Source organism: Hyperoodon ampullatus (genome assembly GCF_949752795.1).
Source record: "Hyperoodon ampullatus genome assembly, chromosome: 2".
NCBI classification, from domain to species: domain Eukaryota; kingdom Metazoa; phylum Chordata; class Mammalia; order Artiodactyla; family Ziphiidae; genus Hyperoodon; species Hyperoodon ampullatus.
Window position 1 is genome coordinate 87,592,613 of NC_136915.1, and position 22,620 is coordinate 87,615,232.

General features: G+C 33.9%; 1 protein-coding gene across 1 annotated transcript in view; it reads right to left on the minus strand.

Moving 5' to 3' along the window:
* DPYD (dihydropyrimidine dehydrogenase) overlaps window positions 1–22,620 on the minus strand; it is a gene marked incomplete at both ends in the record, with an annotated part of 823,320 nt that overhangs the window by 706,035 nt on the left and 94,665 nt on the right. Inside the window, one exon of the mRNA XM_079721437.1 lies at window positions 6,553–6,635. Coding sequence (XP_079577563.1) covers window positions 6,553–6,635 — 83 coding nt within the window. The remainder of the gene's footprint in view (window positions 1–6,552; window positions 6,636–22,620) is intronic.

Here is a 22,620-nt window from a genome sequence, read left to right on the forward strand (position 1 = left end):
TGTTTCCTGGTATTTTTCAGTGAACATGATGATACTCGTGTCACTCAAAAACACTGTGTTAAAGATCATTTTAATATCCAGATATAACTAAATATGCCACAATTTACCATTATGTATATATATTTATTGATATACCATATATATTATTTTATATTCTAGAAACTTCATTTTCTTATTATTTCCTTAATAGTAGACAGTTAGGTTCTATTCAGTTTGTTTACTGTTATATTTTATAATTTGAGAAACAGTTTCAGATTGTCCATAATTTCTATGTCTTGTGCATAGTATATTTCATGAAGTTAAATTTATATGAAAAGGGGTATGTTTGTTTCAAGATTCTTAGTAATTATTGGTACACTCCCTTCCTTAAATGCAGAAGTAATTTCAATTCCTCTTGATCTCTGAGAATGGGACAATGGCTCTTACCAGTCCATCTCCAGCACTCAAAAATCTCCTCCTCGCTGAACTGCAGTAACATCAATAACCAAGAATTAGTACTTTTTATGTAATTTATATTTTGCTTGCCATTAGAGTTGAATATTTTAAGGGTTTCTTAATCATACTTAGCCAATTAACCACTGAGCTCCTAAATTTTTTTGAATCTCTTACACTCATGGCAATACAGAACACTGATGTTGTCTTTAAATTTTGTGATTTTTTTGCCATATAGAGAAGTTTTTTTGTTGTTTTTTTTGTTTTTTTGTTTTTGCAGTACGCAGGCCTCTCACTGTTGCGGTCTCTCCCATTGCGGAGCACGGGCTCCGGACGCGCAGGCTCAGCGGCCATGGCTCACGGGCCTAGCCACTCCATGGCATGTGGGATCTTCCCAGACCGGGGCACGAACCCATGCCCCCTGCATTGACTGGTGGACTCCCAACCACTGCGCCACCAGGGAAGCCCCAGAAGCTTTTTTAATGCAGTCAAAGCTTAGTTTTTTCCTCAACTACTTATTGGATTATTATCTCTTTCCCCATCCAAACCTCAGAGATAGTCACTTTCATAGTTTATTGGACTGTGGCTGTCTCATTTATTTATTTATCTCTTTAATATACACGAAACTTCCTTTAATACCTGTGAGGTAAAAATATAAGGTGATTTCTTTTTTCTAAACAGCAAAACAACTGCCTCTTATACCATTTGCTGAACAATTCAACATGTCCTGGATGACTGGGGTACTCTAATATAACTACCTCATAGGATCTTCATAGAATAGGTAATACACAGAAAAGTTCACAAATTTCCATCTTTATCTTAAAACTGACCATATCACTAAATTCTTTTATTAATTTCTAGATTGTTTTTGTTGTTAATTCCATAGAGATTTCTACATACAAGTCATGTCTTTAGAAAATAATAGTCACCGTGTCTCCTCCATATCATATTTATTAATTTTGGTTTTATATCCATTACTATGTTCTGATTCCAGTTTTACTCTTCATTTTTTGAGAGAGAGTGTGCATGATGTGTATGTGTGATGTGTGTGAACGTGGTTTAGCCTTACCCTAGACTCTCCTTTGATGATAATTCCATTGGTGAGAGAAAGGTGAATGTCATGTTAGCAACTCAAAAACATCCCTCTGGGGCGATGCTGTCCAAACCATAGCCACTAACCACATGCAACAATTTGCATTTAAATTAATAAAAATTAAATAAAATTAAACATTCAGTCCTTCAGTTACACTAGCCACAGTTCAAGTGCTCAGACACACCATATCAGAGTCCCAATTAATTCTGTTGGAGAAAGTTATTTAAAATTTTTAAATCCCAAAATATGTTTCTCTCTGACACACATTTTCCTAAACCAAGTATTTTCTTAGGCATCTGGTTAGACTCTCCTTTCTGATTCCATGCACTATCATTCGAAATCAGATGCTTTCCCATGGCTACAAATATCAAAATACTTAACAAATCCCAGGCTGCAACCTCCAGTCTTTTTCCTGAGTTGCAGAGTTGTATTTTCCTTTGCCTACTGCAAATTTACACATGAGTTTACCATAGCTATCTCAAATTCATCTGAAAATTAAAATCGTCTTACTTAATCCTCCTCTTCTTTTCTCTTTCCCTATCTCAATTAATGTATATCCAAATACTCAAAATAAAAACATCTGAGTTTAAACTTACACAGTGCTGTATGTCAATTATATCTCAATAAAACTGGAAGGGAAAAAAAAGTTGAATACAAAGTCAAAAAAATTTTTTGACTTGCCCTTGATAAATGTCCTTCTTCTTATTTTTTATCTTTATCAATAATTCAACAAATAATTATTAAGCACCTAATACGCTAATACTATGGTAAGGCTAAGAATACAAAGGAGAGGAAAATAGCAATCCTCTTACCCTCATGAGATTTATTATCTAGTAGGATACACAAATAAATTAGACTTTATTCTGAAAGCATAAGAAAACTTTAAAAGGTTTTAAACAGAGCAATAGAGACTAAATCAAGTTTTTAATATATTGAGGCTATTAAGTCAGAGAGTCTCATCAGATCTACCTTCTAAATATTTCTAAATTTCTCAAACACACTCTCCTCTGTTGACCTCTATACCCTTCTACCTTTATCTTAGTGGAGTCACTGATTTCTCTAGATCTCTCATTCCCTCCATTGTACCCTCTACTCTACTGCCAAAACAAACTTTTTTTTTTTTTTCTTTTTTCTGCAGTACGCAGGCCTCTCACTGTTGTGGCCTCTCCTGTTGCGGAGCACAGGCTCCGGACGCGCAGGCTCAGCAGCCATGGCTCATGGGCCCAGCTGCTCCGCGGCATGTGGGATCTTCCCGGACCAGGGCACGAACCCGTGTCCCCTGCATCGGCAGGCGGACTCTCAACCACTGCGCCACCAGGGAAGCCCATAACAAACTTTTGAATTATTTTTTCCCAGTCTGGGTATGAGTTAAAACCTAATAAAATACTTGTTTCATTTAGCCAGCACATTCCAGAGTAGGCTGTAGCCCCTTACATATTTTAAATAGCCGGCCACAGGTTCTCACATCCAGGATTAGATCCTCACATCTGGGATCAGGAAGAAGTACCGGAGGGGTCTAAAATGATTCCTGAGCTGGGAAACTGATGAAAGAACAGGTCCAAGACTGCATGGCAAAGACTGCCCACGAACAGGGATTGGATGAGATGACAGAGAACTGAGCAAGGGCAGAGACCTCTCTTTTTTGTTCTACGCTCATAGCAGTAGTAGAACCTTAATAAATAAGTAGGTAATACCCAACTTGATGATAAGGCCCGAACACAGCAGCCACAAAATGTCACTCTTCAGATTCAGTCCAGTTTTGCTCCAACTTCTCCAGACTACAGACACACTCAGGAGGAGGGTACCACTGTGGGTGCCCGGAGCCACCTGAGGGCTGCTGCAGAGGTTAAGTTAGTGAGAAAAAAAGGATGTTCTATAGCCAAGCTATGTCATGCCCATGGACCAAGAGAAAAAATACCATGGCATTTTTGGGACCAGGGAAACAACTCAAGTACTGGGGCTCTGAGTCTTCACATCAGGCATTTATTTGATTTTTGTATCTGTCTCCCCAACTAGGCCATTAGCCCCTTGAGGGCAGAGATTCCCTTATTCGTATCCGTAACCCCATTACCTGGTGTATTACAGAAACACAATAAATGTTTATTAAATAAATTAATGATTGTATCTATCCCCGCATTGTATTTTCTTACCCTATTAAAATTCTAAAAAAGCTGTAAAATAATCTTCACGGTTTTATCAATATATTTAATCCTATCACCCCCTTCCTTAAAAACCACAATCACTCCTTGAAGTAATTTAAAGTATCTATCATGTCAAGCTAGACTCTAGGTAACTGACCTCTAGAATATGGTAACAAACACATTTCCAACAAGCCTCCTGAGACCAGCCCCTGAGCTAACTGAAATTGTTGGCAAATTATTCATACCTGTCTCCTACTGCCCCCTCTCACACTCTGAAATTCTGAATAGTTCCCACCATCCCTGCCAACCTCGTACTGCTTTATTTATACCCAAGGATTCTTGGCATATAAGGAGAGATATTACTGACCAAATAATTCTGCCTATATGAGTTTTGCAGGAAAACATACATTCAAAAAAGCTTGAAAAAAATTTGCTCTACATCAGACCATTTTGCTGTTCTTGAAATACATCTTGCACCTTTGTTCAATACCTTTCCCTCTACCTGTAAAACTGGCCATATTCAAGGCCTAGATCAAATTTCTTATCCTCTCCATGGTTTTCTTTGATTTGACACTCTTCATGTAAGACAAAAAAAATGATCATAGATGAGAGAACAATTAATTTTTGCCCCTTGATGCATTCTCCTTTTTATTCTATTAGTCACATAACATTATAACTTTTTGTTTATATGCTTCCATAGTCTCACATATGAAGAATGAGCTCCTGCTGCATTTTCTAAAGGCAAAAACCAGAAGTTTTTTAAAAAGTGCTAGGCCCACAGTACACTGAACTGTTGAATGCTTTTGGTAACAAGATTATTTAGTTGTGTTTGGTGAATCTAAAGATTATGAGTGTGTGTGTGTGTATGTGTAAAATATGCTGCCAATGTAAACAAAGTACATTACAGAGCCAAGTGATTAAATGTTGATTTAAATTATCTAGCCTATTGCTTTATCTCATAGCATGGATGGTTGAGAGGTTATTCCAATCAGGTAAAACTTGTTTTTCTCATTAATTCATCTCTACTTCTTAAAAAGCAGAATTTTCGAAAATGGCAAGTATTACAAAATTTGGCAGAATTTAATAATCTCTTCCAATGCAGTTCTCCCATAATTCAATTTGTTTTTTTCTTGATGATGAATTTTCTATACTAATTACATCCTTCCCTTGTTCATTGTATTTCCCTCACTCACATCCATTTTCATTCACATTGCCCCTTTGCAATTCTTTCTATGTTTTTGGCCTTTTATTCAAAGCTTCAGAGCTGGCATTCTCTTTGTCTTCCTGTGGGTCTATGGGTTTACTTCAAACTGAATAGATATAAAAATACAGAAAATAACTGTACAGTTCTAAATAAATATTGTTACGCTTAACATATTCAAAGTTATTATAATAAACATTTACAAAAATGATGTTTTCAATCTATACCTGTGGTAGTTTCCGTTAGAGAATAAAGAATATATTGAAAAACAGCAGTTCAGTCATAACTTCTGCATTGGCCTTTTCCACAATACATTTTACTCTTTATTTTAAATTTACGACTATTTTCAATAACTTTAACTTTCTGAGAATGTCCACTTGCATTGTATATAGATACAAATTCGCTATTGTGGACTCAGCTTTATTTTTCCCTCTTTTTTATTAGTAAAGACATTAACAATAAAATAGGCTCACTTGCTCCAGCTGGTAATTTCTCAATACTAGTAATATATTATTCCTCTTTTTGTGACATCATAATCATCTATATAGAAGTACCATGTATCTTTGTGTAGAAGCTACTGTTTCCATTAAATTTAATTACCTCCCCCTGTGGTTTTAAATAGAAGTGGCTTCAAAATGAGGGCAGCTTCTATTAAATTTAATTACTTTCCCCTGCTGCTTGCGTGGTAAAAGGGAGGTCACTAAATGAGAGCAGCTTCTAGCCTAAAGTATATGGTAACTGTGTGCCAGCAATAACAAAATTGTGCCCAAAATACCCTTCTAGGGAGCTTCATAGGTTTATCCTTTCTCCTATTTAAAATTTTTTCTTTAGCCTTAATTTAAGCCCTTAAAAAATGAGCATGGATAGGAGATATATTTTAAAACTCAATTTTAGTTTCACAGGCTAAATCAAGGCAAATATACTATTTCTGTACAAATATATTGGAAATTATCCCACTCAAAGGTTCAAGCTCAGAACTTTTAAGATTAACATCATTTGTTGTCGTTTCTCCAGCTGTAAGGATGCTAAGTTTTATTCTTCACACATTTTCAATGTCTAGTAAAAGCCTTCATTGATTCTGATCAGATGGATTTAAAGACTGCTTCCTAAAAGTTATTAAAAAGGTATTAAGTTTAGGGAGATTTCAGAAAAATATTCAGAAATAGTCATGTTAAAAAGGAAAAAAAAGAAAATCCATCAGGTTCATTATAGACTGCTGTATTTGAAAAAAACTTAATCTGTATGCTTTATAATAGTATGAAAACGTATATCAGTTTAAAAATACTATGGTATAATCCTATAAAATATTTTAGTTAAATATTAATTAGGAGAAAATACTACTCAGTTAAAACACCATTGTACTATTTATTTTTTTATACAGGCAGAATGTAGATGAACAACATTTCCATTCAATCACACAGTTTAGTATAAATATAAAACAAGACACCCCTTAAGCATTTTAAGTAACAAATTAAACATTTACATTTTTTACTGTGCACTGAGGCTTAACATTTATGCAGCTTCAAAACCAAAGTACAGCCTCAAGGGAAGTCTCTCCACTGACAAATTAATACCTTAGAGAACAGAGCTGAATGGTGGCAATGAACTCATTTGTTCCCCCAATAATGAAGAATGACTTTTTCTTTACCACATCTGTGACTGTTGCTATGGTGACCCAGACTTACCTCACTGCTTCTCGGAGAGCTCCTCGTTCACCAAGAGTCGTGTGCTTGATGTCATCAAAATTATTCTCCAGCTTCTCGCAATTCTGCAACATATTAGAAAAATGCATTAATCCTCCAACATCCTGAGGTAAAATTATATCTATGCAATTATGTAAAATATAATTGATTATATTGATTATGGACTCAAAAATATGCACACCATTTTAATTGGGTAGGATTCATTAAAATTGACAGTGTGAATTCAACAGTAACAAAATAAAAACGTTTTATGATACAGCTGTCACAGAAGTCTTATCAATTTTTCAAAATTGGGTAAACAGAAGAAATGAGTATTATATAAAAGTAGTACAACTTCTAGAGTTTTGAGGTTTAAAAATTAGTTCTCTAAAATAATCTCAAGTATATCAAAGCCAACTGGAATTCAAAAGAAAGTCAATAAAGTTTGAAATTACAATAAATTGTATATGATTAATACCCAGTTCTAAAATATTAGTATTTACTGATATGGAAAGATAAAGCCCAGGCATAATATAATAATAAATGTTCAAACATTTTGAAATCAAAATTTTAAAATTAGATTTTTAAATAAGTTATACAAATTGTTCACATATATATATATATATATATATATATATATATATGTATATATATTTGAAAATAAATAAGTCCAATCATTAAAATTAAGTGACATTACATCATGCTCTTAGCATTACTGGACTGAATTTTCTAAGCGTTTTTCTGTTTAATTTTAATTATGCTTTTATATGTAAAACTAACTTAATCTCACATGACCCTAATAAGTTATCAGAACATAATATATAGGATTAAATTTTAGCCTAAAAAATGTATCCATATGTATCTTTTGGCACATTAGATTTCATGTATTTAGGTAATAAAATAATTGGATTTAGCATTTTAGTTAATTTAACAGACAGTAAAACTAAATAAAATTTTAACATTAATGGGTTCTATTTTAAATTGTAAATAAGTATGCTGGATTTTACAAAAATACAGAATTTAGATTAATAATTTCCAATGTGTAAGAATTCATTGATTTAAAACTCATTGTTATATATACCATTATCTTACCTTGATATCTTTTTAGATCGGCCAAATTAAGGCAAAGATCCTTTTTAACACATATTTATATGTTTTACAATGAAAATCTTGAATATTAGCAAAATATATCTAAAATAATTTGAATTCTGAATAAAAGTCCTTTTTTGGATATGTAAGTTGCAAATATCTCCTGCTCTGTGTCTTGTCTTTTCACTTTTTAATAGTATCTTTTCATAAAGAGAATTTCTTATTTTTAAAGAGGCCCAATTTATTATTGCTTTAATTTATGGTTAGTGCTATTTGTGTCCTGTTTAAGAACTCTTTGATTTCCTCAAGGTTATAAATTTATTTCCCTATATTTTTCCCACAAAGCTTTTTTACTTTGCATTTCATATTTAGATGTGTAATTCATCTGGGATTGATATTTGTGTATGTGTATAACAGAAAATCACACCATACAGGTCAGCAGTTAAATCAGTACTATTTATTGAAAAGGCCATAATTTCCCCACTTTAATTCATCTTTTCCATAAAGTAAGACACAGTATACATAGGGTCTGTTTCTGGAGTCCATAATGGCCAACTGCTCAATTTCCTATATTTGTGCTAGTATCACACTGTTTTAATTACTTATATCTATAATAAATAAAGAACTCCTACAAGTAAATATGAAAAAAAACAGACAATTCAATGTAAAATGGGCAAAAGACTTACATAAACACTATATAACAGAGACTATACAAATAACTAATTTAAAAGAATATGCTCAACAGCATTAGTCACGATAAAGATGCAAATTTTAAAAACGAAATATCACTACACACTTTGAAAATGTGTAAAATGAAAAAGATAGATGATACAAAAGTGGGTTTTTTTAGTACAAAAAGCAACTGAAGCACTGCTGGTGGAACTGTAATTTGTTAAAACCACTTGATAAAGCTTTTTGGTAGCACTTTCAAAAGCTGAACTTTCATGTCTTGGAATGCACCCAGAACAAATATATAATATGTTCGCCTAAAGTCGTATACAAGAATGTTAATTGTAGCACTATCCAAATTTCCCCAAACTGGAAACAAGTCAAATGCACATAAAGATGGAATATATAAATCAACTGTGTTATATTACTACAATGGAAAATACACCGCAATGAGAATGAACAAACTACATCTATGTGGAATAACACGGATTATCTCACAGCCATAGTATTAAATAAAGTGACACACAAAAGATCACATAGGAAAATTATTCCACTTAAATGAATTTAAAAACCAAGCAAAGCTGGGCTTCCCTTGTGGCACAGTGGTTAAGAATCTGCCTGCCAATGCTGGGGACATAGGTTCGAGCCCTGGTCCTGGAAGATCCCACACACCACGGAGTGACTAAGCCCATGCACCACAACTACTGAGCCTGAGCTCCAGAGCTCGCGAGCCACAACTCCTGAAGCCCGGGCGCCTAGAGCCCGTGCTCCACAACAAGAGAAGCCACCGCAGTGAGAAGCCCGCGTGCCACAACGAAGAGTAGACCTCGCTCACCGCAACTAGAGAAACCCTGTGCACAGCAACGAAGAGCCAACGCAGCCAAAAATAAATAAATTAAATAAATAAATTTTAAAAAATTACCTTTAAAAAAATAATAACTTGGAAACAAAAATAAGCAAAGCTACAGTGAATAGTTCAACAATAAAAGTAAGAAAACAATTCCATTTATAAGAATATAAAAAAGAATAGAATACTACTTAATAACTTTAACAAAAGAAGCATAAGACTTGTGTACTGAAAAGTACAAAACATCATGATAAAAATTAAAGAAAACCAAAATAAATGGTAAGAAATCCCATGTTCATGAATTAGAAGACTTAATATTGTTAAGGTGGCACTACTCCCTAAATTAATCTAAAGTTTCAATGTGATTCCTGTCAAAATCCCAGCTGAATTTTTTTTTTTGTAGATTTTGATAAGCTGATTCTAAAATTCATATGAAAATAGAAGGGACCCAGAAGAGCCAAAACCTTCTTAAAAACAGAATAGCAAAGTTGAAGGCCTAACACTTCCTTATTTCAAAAATGACTATAAGCCTACAGTTATCAAGACATATATCCACATATATATAAACAAATGTTCATAGCAGCATTATTCATAACAGATAAAAAGTAGAAAAAATGCAAGTCAATAAAATGATAAATGGATAAGCAAATATGGTATACCAATATAATGATATACTATTCAGCCATAAAAAGGTAAGTTCTGATACATGATGAGCTTTGAAAACATTATGCTAAGTGAAAAAGCCAGATACAAAAGGTCACATTGTATCAATTCATTTATATAAAATGTCGAATACAGGCATATCCATAGAGACAGGAGATTAGTGGTTGCCAGGGGCTGCAGAGAGGGAAGGAATTATTGCTAATGGTAACAGAGGTTCTTTTTGGGGACACGAAAGTTCTGAAATTAGTGGCGATCAATGCACAACACTGTGAATATACTAAAAACCACTGAATTATATGTATTTTAAATGAGTGAACCTTATGGTATGTGAATATATCTCAATAAAGCAACTATTTTAAAAGTAGGCAAAACTAATCAAGGTGTTGGAAATTAGTGGATAGTGACTACAGGAGACAGAAGAGGGTCTTCTAGGGCACTGTTTAATTCATTTTGTGAAAATTCATGGAACTGAATACTTAAGATCTGTTTAGTCTTCCATATGTATGCAGTATGTAATACTGCAATAAAAAGCTTTAAGAAGAGAGTTCGAATTCTGGTGAAGGAATCATAATGCAGTAATATATCACTACAGTTAAAGAATGCAGATAAAGAAGTTCATAGTATCTGACACTGTAAGTGTTAGCTACCAGTTAATAATAATAAAATAACATTTTATTATTTACTAAAATTCTGTACTAAAGATCCAATTCCTGTAACTTACCCTGATAAATTTTTGATACTTCATTAACTAAATTATGAACTTTTTCTCTATAGAGTGATAGTCTTAAAGAATGACATTTACATGACTATAATTGCAAAGATGAATAACTAAATTATTCGAATTAGATGGCCTTTGAAGAACACTTTCCCAGTACTTCTGGGATAAAAATTAGTCTGGACCTCTAAGGAAGAAAGCAGTGTTTTCCTTAGGAAAAAAAAGAGACGGGGTGGGGGACACAAATATAAATTTTACACTGAACAGATTATAGTGCCCTTTCAAATATTTCTATGGAAATAATAATATTTTTTAGAAGCTTTATGTTCATAGGTGTTCAATGCAGCATTTTTATGACAGTGAAATATTGGGGGGGATTCTAAATTTTCAACAATAAAAGAATGGTTAAATAAAGCACTTTAAATTTCAGGGATATTATGCATTAATTACAAACGCTGTTTAGATAGAGTTAGCCAATGTTTGTTTGACGTTGTGTAATTTTTTTTAAAAAGACACTATAAAATTGAATATGTTGGGCTTCCCTGGTGGCGCAGTGGTTGAGAGTCCGCCTGCCGATGCAGGGGACACGGGTTCATGCCCCGGTCTGGGAAGATCCCACATGCCGCGGAGCGGCTAGGCCCGTGAGCCATGGCCGCTGAGCCTGCGCGTCCGGAGCCTGTGCTCCGCAACGGGAGAGGCCACAACAGTGAGAGGCCCGCGTACCGCAAAAAGAAAAAAAAAAAAAAAATTGAATATGTTGTATGATATGATTACAGTTTTGGAAAACAAAACAAGCAAAGCCAAAAACGACTAGAAATGAAATAGTAACTCAGATTATCTCAAAATGTTGAATAAACAAGGGTTTTTTTTTTTACTTATAGTTTTCAATATTTTCCAAGGTTTCAGTTATAGGTTTATATTTCTTTTTGACTTCAAGATTAAAAAAATTAAGAGTTTTTTTAAAGATTGTGGAAGTATTTGTATATTCTATGCTGAATATGCTATTTTTGTAAAATATAATACAAGATAATTGCTAGCAATAAAAGAAATTTAATATAAGATAGGACTTGACTTTTCCAATATTTATTTTTTTCTATTAAATATGCACTTGACTAATTAAGATCTCTGCCTCCTTTGATTATTTGCCAATGAGTTCATGAAAGGTTTAATATTTCAAATTGTCTAAAAAAAGTTTCCAAACATCAGTTTGATTTCTTTACTTTTGTACACGCAAAAAGAGGTATAAGGATGTACACAAAGCAGTAAAAGAAAATAAAGTCTTATAATAAAATCAGTTACACTTATTTGCTATATTCAACCTACAACATAGCTTAATGTGAACAAATGATACTCAAATAGTGCCACTTGGGCTAAGCGAATACCTGAAAAGACCCAAACACAACTACTAGTTATATAATATTTGGAATGTACTGTTTTTAACTTTCATATATTTAAACTTAATAACAGATGACTAGTATTTATTCATGATTCTAAACAGACTTCGCAATACAATTTTTAGAGTTGCATAATATTCTACTGTACCCATGTGCTATTATTTATTTAGCTAATTCCTTTTTGGTTTGGTTTGGTTGTTTGTTGCTAATGCTATTATAAACATAAAACAAGAATAGATGGCTAAAAATTAAATAAAAGCTTAAAAGTATTAAGAAAAAATAAATATTCATTGACTGGGATTATTCATTCCAACTAATTTCCCATCTAACTCAAATTGTTTTCATCTAAAATATATTCAAATTACGTGACTATGGTAGAGTCAATACTCAAATTCAGGATTACTGATTCTATATCTCATTCTTGTTCCTGAATTTAACTGTTAATGGAAAACAATGCATGTTTTCTCTGTGGTCATAAAATTATACTTATTTTTTTCTAAGTTTGCCATAAACCCAACCCCATCAATTTAGATGAATCACTGCTAAGAGTCTCACATTTAAATCTTAAGTTGGAAAAAGGTTTCATAACCTTGTTCTTTCAAACTTTACTGACTCTTGATATGGAAAACAGCACCTATCACTTCCCCACAAGTGGTTTACATATCAGATGTGGAAATAGATATTTCTATTTAATTGTTTTGGGCATATTTTTCATTTTTAATATATCTCCTACTTTGGATATACATAAATAGATACACACATATATACACATACAAATGTGTTTGCTAAATGGAGTCATTTAATAGAAATAAATCTGTACCTTGACAAGGTATTTTTATTTTTTATGGTTGGTTTTCAAGAAAATCTTAGAATCTTTGCTTTTACCAACAGAGATTAACAAAATCAAATAACATTATATCTGAATCTCTTTATTTAAGAACAATTGTCTTCAGTTAGGGTACTGTCTTCTCACACGCTACCTATAGGAAATGTGAGATTTAATCATTAAAATCAATGGAAATGCTAGAAAAGTCGCGCTACTGTAATTAAAAGAGAATTTTAAGATCTCAATTTAGCCATTTAAAGTAACTGCCTACACCACAGCAATAATGCCCACGGCAAAACAAAGTCATAGATAACAAATATTTAAGGCAGCCTGCTACAACCGTGTGACACAGCAGCTTAGAATCAAAAGCAAACACCGATGGAGTCCACAAAAACCTCTTTTCATCCCAATATCCGTTTCTGAGTCCCTTGGGAAAAACTGTATAATAAAATGTAAAAAGCAAAAAAAAAAGCTTTTACTATTTCTTATAATTTATAAATCATTTCAAAAAAGTGAATGTTAATCTGATCAATTTTTGGAAGAGGTCAATTCACAGTAAAATCCATGTGTAGACAACCTTTTCAAAACAGAATTCTTGTGGAAATTTTACTCTTTCAGATTTATATTTTTAAAAATTATACAGATGGTTTCAGAATCTCAGACGAGTCTAGACGTTACTACAAAAAAATGCATTTGCCTCCCTTCTATGTGGTAAATTGACAGCATAAAGAAAAAAATACATATACTTTCTTGTTTGTCTGTTTTTTCTTCCGGTCCTGAAATCCCTCATCACTTTCCTCCTCTTTGCTACCTGCACTGTGGTTTTAAACTTTATTTTGGTCTCCACTGCTGCAGAGAAACAAGTTCGTGAAGGACATTAAAAAAGAAACAAACAAAATTACTGGATTTTGAGTTTTTAAAGGCCTATCCCTGGCATACATAAACAATAGGGTGGGAAGACTGCTTGATTGTCTAGCTTTTCCAGCCACAGAGATAGGAGATAACAACATTCTTCTGAAGACAGAGTGAGAGAAAAGTTGGACACAGAAGCCTTAAGTAGCACCACTGAGCTCACTATGGCTCCAGGAATTGAGGACAGGCAAAGATATCAGAGCTGACTGAGAGAGAAAGTGTTCCAGAGCATCTGAAGGTATTTCTTCATTTTAATGATGAAAAGCCTCAAATTTAATAGTGATTTTATCTGGAAGGGGTTAAAATGACATATTTTACCATGAAGTGGAATGGGAACCCAAAATGATTATTGAATAACAGAAAAGGAAAGAATGCTCCATGTTTCACACTCCCTGAGTCTGCAGAAAACTTACTGTGCCCAACAGAACAATAGAGGAAATAAATAAGTCTTGTAAATATTTAAACAGTCTAATTGTTACCTTCACCAAAAATACCTGTGTCCTGAAGAAATCAAATCCAAGACTTTTTTTAAGAACAATATATGAAAGCAGCAAAGAAGAGATACAAGAGTTAAATTCTAATTAAGACAAATGTTAGTCTTTTTCCAGAATGAGATAAACATCTCAAGCAATTAACATTTTTATCTGCTCATTCTCTCCATAAATAAAATTAAGCATCAGATGCTTTAGATGAGAGGCAGAGAGACTCACTCTCATGTCCACCATCAGTAACATTTTCCTAACATTAGGGACAACTGTAAGTAAAATGGAGCCAATGTCTTCTATCAAAGTCTATTCTCAGCCCAGTCCATATGAGTACGGATCTGAGAAAAATTATAAACTTATGTTTAAATAACAAATAACTTAATACGCTGTTCATTACAGGGTGAAACCATGTAACTCAGATTGGGACTTGAAGCCACGTGCCAGGACTCAAACCTGGCCTAAACCCAGATTGGGACTTGAACCCATGGCCTTTTAATTGAGATCACACACCTGGTCTCAGGACTTAATGAAGCTCAGGTTCTTGATGTTCTTGTCGCAGAAAGAATTCAGTGAAAGACAAAGTGATAGGTAAGAAGTGGGTTTATTCAGAAAGAAACACACTCCACAGGCAGAGTGTGGGCCATCTTAGAAAGCAACAGGCCCCAAAATATGAGGTGGTTAGTTTTTATGGGCTGGGTAATTTCATAGGCTAATGAGTGGGAGGATTATTCCAATTATTTTGGGGCTGGGGTGGGGATTTCCAGGAATTGAGCCACCACCTACTTTCTGACCTTTTATAGTTGGCCTCAGAACTGTCATGGCACTGGTGCGTGTGCCATTTAGCATGCTAATGTATTATAATGAGCATATAATGAGGCTCAAGGTATACTGGAAGACAAATCTTCCACCATCTTGTACCTAGTTGGTTTTAACCAGTTTTTGTAATGTCCTATGGCTATGTCATTATTTTAAAGGCTGTGCCCTGCTCCCTTCCCTCCTGTTTCAAGGGGATTCTATATGTTAGTGTAGGATTATTCCAGAATACAATTTCAGTCATAAGTAAGGCATAGGGGACTCTCCAGGATGTAAAAAACTTTCAAACAATTCTAAAAATGAACTCGCCCATGGTGATGACTGATACTTCCTATTTTTCAAGTGCCTCGTAATTTCCTTTGACCAAGATAATTGCATGAGAGAGCTGCAACCATCACAGCAGATGCAAGACAGACAATCTATTTTGTAGGAAAGAAGGAAGGTAAAGGCAAAGGGTAACTAAAAAGGAAAAGGGGACACAGGGAGAGAATGAATGAACAAACTACTCCTCAGATTAGCAAGTACAAGAACAAGAAAAATCAGTGATTAGTAATAAAACACTGGAACAAAAAACAGGCCTATTAGCCTAAATACCATGGAGCAAGAAAGTGAGAACACACAGGAAAAAATGGAAGGACACGAAAAGTATTGAATTTAGGGCTGACCAGACATTCCATTGGCTACAACAGGCAAATGTTATCTCTACTTAAATAGTAGGAAACTGGAAATCCATATCACCAGCAAAGGTAAATGTTATAGTTTTTTGGCATATAAAGATGAATTATATTAATAGTAAACTAGCTAATAACATGAAGGGCTTACTCTGTGTTGGACACTTTTCTAGGAACTTTACCCATTTAATCTGCACAACAACCATTGAGATCCATACTTTACAACTGAGGAAACAGGCACAGGGAGATTAAGAGAACTTGCCTAAGGTCATATAGCTAGTAAGGGATAAAGCAGGGATTTGAACCCCAGGAGTCTGTCCTCAGAGCCACACTCAAATCCCTCAGAGACTGCATCAAAAGAGTAAACTGAGTAAAGTGAATATAATAAAGTTCTGCATAGGTCCTCCTCTAGACGTTTGTTGTTAAATTTAGATAACTGGATTGGATGGATAAGAGTTTACTAATAAAGTGGGGCATAAGTTTGTACAGAATACTGTTTTATTTCTTTCTGGATGTGCTATACTTTACAAGGTAGAAAATAAGGAATCCAATATACAGATGTTTAGGCAAAATTAATACCCATAAATATTTTGCATGCAACAGTCTTTATTTGGGTCTGTGACACCACTGTGACAAATATAATGAGCAATTAAATTCCCAAGTGCTCAGATTTTGGCAGCAATTAAAGTAGAAACTAGAAACTAAGCATCAAAAAGAACTGGTTTTGGTGGCCTCCTGCCAAATGAATCCCCATGGGTTGAGAGAAGGTCTAGGGTTTCAACTGTGATAGATTTTACAGTGTTTTAATATCTCATCTGTATTAAGGATTGTATGAAAGTATGATAAAACAAATGAGTAAAATATCAACAGCAACATGGGGGAAAAGTAACACACAAGAAGATCTCTGAATGCTGAGAAATTTAAACACGATCACTGAAGTATCTTTGCTTAACTAAACCAAACAATAACAAATTCAACCAAGTATCTAGTGATTCACATGCTGGATGGGGCAGGAAAGAAGCAAAAAATTCAGCAAATTACATTATTAAATAAAAGAATTGATGGTATTACCATATAATTTAATTTCTATTAGGACAGCATTTCCTTTATGAAATAATCACAATAACTAGAACTAAATAGATTGCATCTAAAATTTATATAGTAACCTAATTTTTTTAAATTAGTAAATTAATTTTAATAAATGAGGAAACAGTTTTATATTATTAAGGTCACAGAGAGTTAATGGCACAGCTACTAGAACTTTAGTCTCATAATTACTAAATAACAAAACCTGAAGTTAATCAATTAAATTTCAATTCAGAAAAAAAAAAACTTGAAAATCTACTGTTAGGCATCATACTAAGCATCAGGGATATAAAGGTAAATAAGAAAAGACCCCCATATTGATCACAATCCAGTGATAACATAGAGAAGAGAGAGGAATTAACTGTCCTAGAGCAGAGATGTCTATGAGTTAATGACTTCTAAACATGTCTTTGAAATGAGTCAAAATTTTCCAGATTAAGGGGGGCTGAGGAGGGGCGAGAAGGCAAAGGTAGTGGAATTGGCTCTAGCCTCAGACCTCAGCATTACTGCCTACTAGTTGTAGGTCCTTAGGCAGGACACTCAGTTTATTCTAAGCAAAATTTACTTGAACCTTCTAGCACGGTCATCAAAATTAAATAATACATGTAAATTACTTAGTACACCAAACAAATAGAAGGTTTTCAATAAATGGAGGAAGCAAAGGAAAAGAATAAAGAGGAGGAAGAGGAAGAGTATCCATGAACCCCACCATAATCCTAATGGATCAGACATTATGGAGTGGGGTAGAAAAAAGTGCATTTTTCATGTCTTCCAAGTGATTCTAATGAGTAATAAAGTAAAATCAATACAGTCTTTATGGGTAAAAGAAGATTTTTAACTTTTTGATCATAAAATTCCTATGAGAATATAATGAAAATCATGATCCTTTCCTCTTAAAAAATTAAATATTCACAAAAAATTCATATGCATATATAAACAATATGCTACATACAATTTCAATGAGCCAGTGGATCCCCTGAAGCCCATCTATAGCCCTATGTCTATGCGCACCAAATTTTGATATGAGGAAGGATGATTTTGTAATGGACCTAGATGACATAGAAATGAAAGTTATAAATATAATGTCCAAGTACATTGAGAAGCAAGGGGTCCAAAAGCTGGCCAATTTCTATTTTTTGATAATGATGCTTAAGTTTAAGTATTCATATTACTAATAAAATATATGTTGCAAAAGTCAATCCTGTTGCCAAGCTAAAATGAAAGCAAGTCATTCACTCATTCATTCATTCAACATTTATTTAGATTCTAATACGTGCCAGATACACGGTAGTCACTGGGGATACGAAGGTTTTAAAAAAAAAAAAAAAAAAAAAAAAACCTCTTCATGTTCAAAAACACAATTTCAGTTCAATAAGGAAACTATTATCAGGCAAGTATGTCCAACATCCAGTGGAAGAATCCTTGCATATTAATGCGATCATTACAAATCTCAGATGACTGGAAGCCTGCAGGACCCATAGGGAATTAACACCACAGAGGCCACAAGTTTTATGGAGGCAATTATAAATTTACATTTCAAAATCTGAACAATTTAAGTAAAATAGCACACTCCAAGCTATAAAGCTACAACTCTAAAGTAATTTAGCATTGATTAATTTAATAATTTTCTTTAGGCAGTAAGGTAAACGGGGAAAAGTTAATACCAATGCCTATGTTTCTCATGAAGTCAGAAATTCCTAAGGTCTAAGTTCCTCCAAAGAATGAGTCAATTAGATGAACTTACTCTTCCAGTAGAATGTTGTTTTAAATCTTGGCACTCAGCAAAAAGCCTCAAAACTAGCCCCACTGAAGTTCTTTATGACTGAAGTAAGAAATAATAATTATATTCAGATTTTTTAAATTCCAGATGAATATTCTAATACCAATATACGATTTCCAGTTCTAATCCAGAGTTTCATATTTCAATAGATAATTGCTTTTCCCTTTGGTATATCTTAACTAGTCTAATCCTTTCAGTGAACATTAAGACATAATCATGTTTAGCTAATGTCATTTCACTAATGGCGGCCAGCTTACAATCAAGCCCTGTCTAGGAGAATCTCGTATGAGTCACAGTGAAATAGAATATAATATAGTAGGAGACGTAGGACCTGTGGAGACAGGAAATCTGTTTTTAAGTTCCAGCTTTACAAGTAAACTGTTTTTATGTTCTTAGGAAAATGCTTAACATCTCAGTCTGCAAATATTTCCTCATGAAATGAAGATATCAATGAAAATGATAAAAGTAATGACACACACTTCAAAGTGTTGTGAGGAAAAATTAAATGAGATCATGTATGTGAAAATATACTCTAAACAAGAAAGCATGTTCAAATAGTGCTATACATTTTTAAATGGATAGAATAAATCTCATTTCCAGGCTCACAGTCTAAGTCAAAATGTATTTTAGCTACAATTACCTTGAAGTATTTTAAATTTTAACTCTTATCCATGGTAAAAATTAAGTAATATTTTAGTACTTTCCCAAGGTGAGCAAAAATTAAAAACAGTTCTGCTGCAGAATCCTACCTGCTGAGCATTAATTCCTATATCTAAAGGAGGAAAACAAAATTCAAGATTGAGTATTTACTTTTTAATCTTAATTTCTTATTCAAATTACCACATAGGTCTTTACATAACGTATGGTTATATTTTGTCTTTTTTGGATTTTTTTTTTTTTAATATTTATTTATTTGGCTGTTTCGGGTCTTCGTTGCAGCACGCGGGCTCTTAGTTGCAGCTCACAGGCTTCTCTCTAGTTGTGGCATGCGGGTTTTTTCTCTTCTCTAGTTGTGGTGCATGGGCTCTAGGGAGTGTGGGCTCTGTAGTCTGTGGCACGTGGGCTCTCTGGTTGAGGCGCTCGAGCTCAGTAGTTGTAGCGCACAGGCTTAGTTGCCCTGAGGCATGTGGGATCTTAGTTCCCTGACTAGGGATTGAACCCGCATCCCCTGTATTGGAAGGTGGATTCTTTACCACTGGACTACCAGGGAAGTCCCCGTATGGTTAGATTTTGAATGAATCTCACTTGGTTTACAGGATAACCAAATGAAAAACAATTATCATTATTTCAAAAAATATTGTGGAGTACTATGTGCCAGACACTGCCAATCTCAAATCACTATATAAACCTTAATATCTGCTTTTTAGAAGTCATTATTATTTACTTATTCACCTAATCTTGAAGGGGAAAAATCTTTCAAAGAGCAATTTAAATAATGAAAATCTACTTCAACTGCAAAGTTTGCTCACCTTCAAGCTCTGTTTGATAGGACCGATCTCATTTGCTACCAGGCTTCCTGAACTCAGTTTGCTCAAGTGACAGTGCCTCCTTGCTGTTCCTTCTGCACAAAAGCACCCTTTCTCCTCAGGGCCTTTGCACATGCTGTTCCCTCTGCCTGAAATGTTCTTCTGCCAAATATTCACATGGTTTACTCTTTCATTTCATTCAGGTCTCTATTTAAATGGCACTTCTTTAGAAACATCTTCCCTAACCACTGTCTCTAAAAATGAATTTATCTTCACTCTCTCTGCCACCTTTCCCTACTTCACTATTCTTCTTCATAACAGTTATTATACCTAACATTATATTACATGTTATGGTATTTTTAAAATACTGACTGTATTCATAAAGGCAAGTGGTTGTTTTTTACTTATAAATATTGACTATATTTATGAAGGCAAGAGGATTTTTTAATTAATTTATTTACTACTACATTTCCACATAGTAGTTAACCATTAAAGGCTTGTTGAATGGATGGTCTAGGAGCTTTCACATACATGAATCAGATGCTACCTTCAATTAAAAGTGAAAAATGATGTCAGTGAAGGCAGCTAGCTATCTTTCCTCCAAGAGACCTTCCATTGTAGCCTTATCTTGACAACTACCTCATGGTCCAAATTTGGTTACTCAGTCTTGCAAACTAACAGCTAATTTTGTCAGTCTGCCTTTCATATTTTGTCTCATGTTAACCAAGTTAAATGAAACAGAGATACCAAAGTAGAATGCAAATGCAGTCATTTATTACATGAAACTGTTACAGGGACCAGACTATTATGATAACATAAACAGTGAAATTTAACTTTCAGGAAATTCAATATGAAATGGCAAATAAAAATCAATGTTGGTTAGTGAGCATAGATTCTAATGAAAAGAAATCAGACTTTAAAAAGTGTTACTTCAAAAGAGACAGCATAGAGTATTCTTGCATTCCACAAAGAGATCATTACCAGTGCTTTACTGGACATGAATAGACACTGCCCTTGTTGAGCTTTATAACTCATCTTCTCCTATGATTCTAGAGTTAAGTACTCCTAATGGACATGTGGGTAGAGCTAACCCAAACAAGTCTTTATCTGCCAGTTGAGTCTCCCAAACTTTTTAAGATAATTTTTCCTGTACATACTCGTAAGTCACAACAAAATGCTCTTTGTGGTGCCAAAAAAAAAAAAAAAAATCAAAAAGAAAACTATTTGCAAGTCACTATAGTAAGAAAACAAGGACTTCCAAATAAGTACTTAATAAATTGCTAAAATGGAGGGGGAAAAGAACAAGAAAGCAAAACAAAACCAAAAAACCCTGAAAGTACTAGAAACTGATGGTGTTTATAGAATATGCCTGCTAAGAATAAGAAAAGTGGGGAAAAAATTGGATTACAAATCATAATCTACATTTGTATCATTTTCTCAAGACGTTGCTTCAAATCCTAGCTCATTTACAGCACTCTCATCCAGTTCAGCCTATGGTATCTACTAAATAGCACGGGTGTATATTTTTTTGATGAACGGCAAAAGCTTACTGGCCAAACTGGACCTTCCTGTGTTCAGTGATACGGTGGAAGATGGACAGAAAGCTACAGAAGGAATGGAAGCTTTGATCACCTTATTTGTCTCCTAAGCTTGGGTATGTGCGCTCATATTTAAATACCTCTTTAGCACTGGAGTGCATGCAGACCACTGTTCACCATGTATTAGCTCCCTTTTGGCAGTTCCTTGCTATGAACTTCAAATAAATGACAGAACTTTGTATACCTTCAAATAACCCTCTGGTAGATATTTTGAGTCCTGCTATGCTAAATGATGCCAATAAGAAAAATCTAATTCCAAGAAGATCAGAAGGTTCCCAAAAGACAACTCTTCAAGTGTTATATATTTATGAGTTAATTTCTATAAAATGTATTTCTACCAAAACAAAAAAGTTCATTTTCTTAATATTAATAAATTCACAGTACCAAGCACTTCATATACTTGCTGATTTGTTATCGTAGAGAAGGATCAATACCAGTCCGAGTAATCTACATTAAAATGCCCATCAACCACATGATCCAACAGCTATTTACCTTTGTCATGTAGAAGCTTGAAAATAAAGTATTTACTAATAGTTTTACTAACATCAGTATGCCCCCACTAAATTAATTACCACCACTACAAAGGCAGAGGTACAGAGTTGTTCTATATAGGATCTTAAGCCTATTCAAAATTAAAAATTTGATATAATCTGGAGGCTTTAAAATTAAACAATCCCTTGTCCTTGGGCAGCTTATCTCAGAAGCAGTGGGTGTTCTTTCCAGAATAGGGGTATCTCGGCAGATGAGGAAAATTTTGAGGTCAAGGTTGACAGTGTTGGGGTAGTGGAATAATTCCATTATTACTACTCTGACATCAGTGGTATTTTTCTACATCTCAAAGACAATTTTAGATAAGTTTTTCACGTGAAGGATTGTTTTTAGGAACATCATCCACTTTAAAAATCTTAAACAAGTGTCTCATTTACTGAATCCAATCTGCTTATTCATGCACTTAATTACACAGAAAACACATTATTCTCAGTGTTTAGCACTTAATCTTTAATATGTTTACTTTGGTCAAAATCTACAAATGTCTACAGACCATATGGCTGCGTAA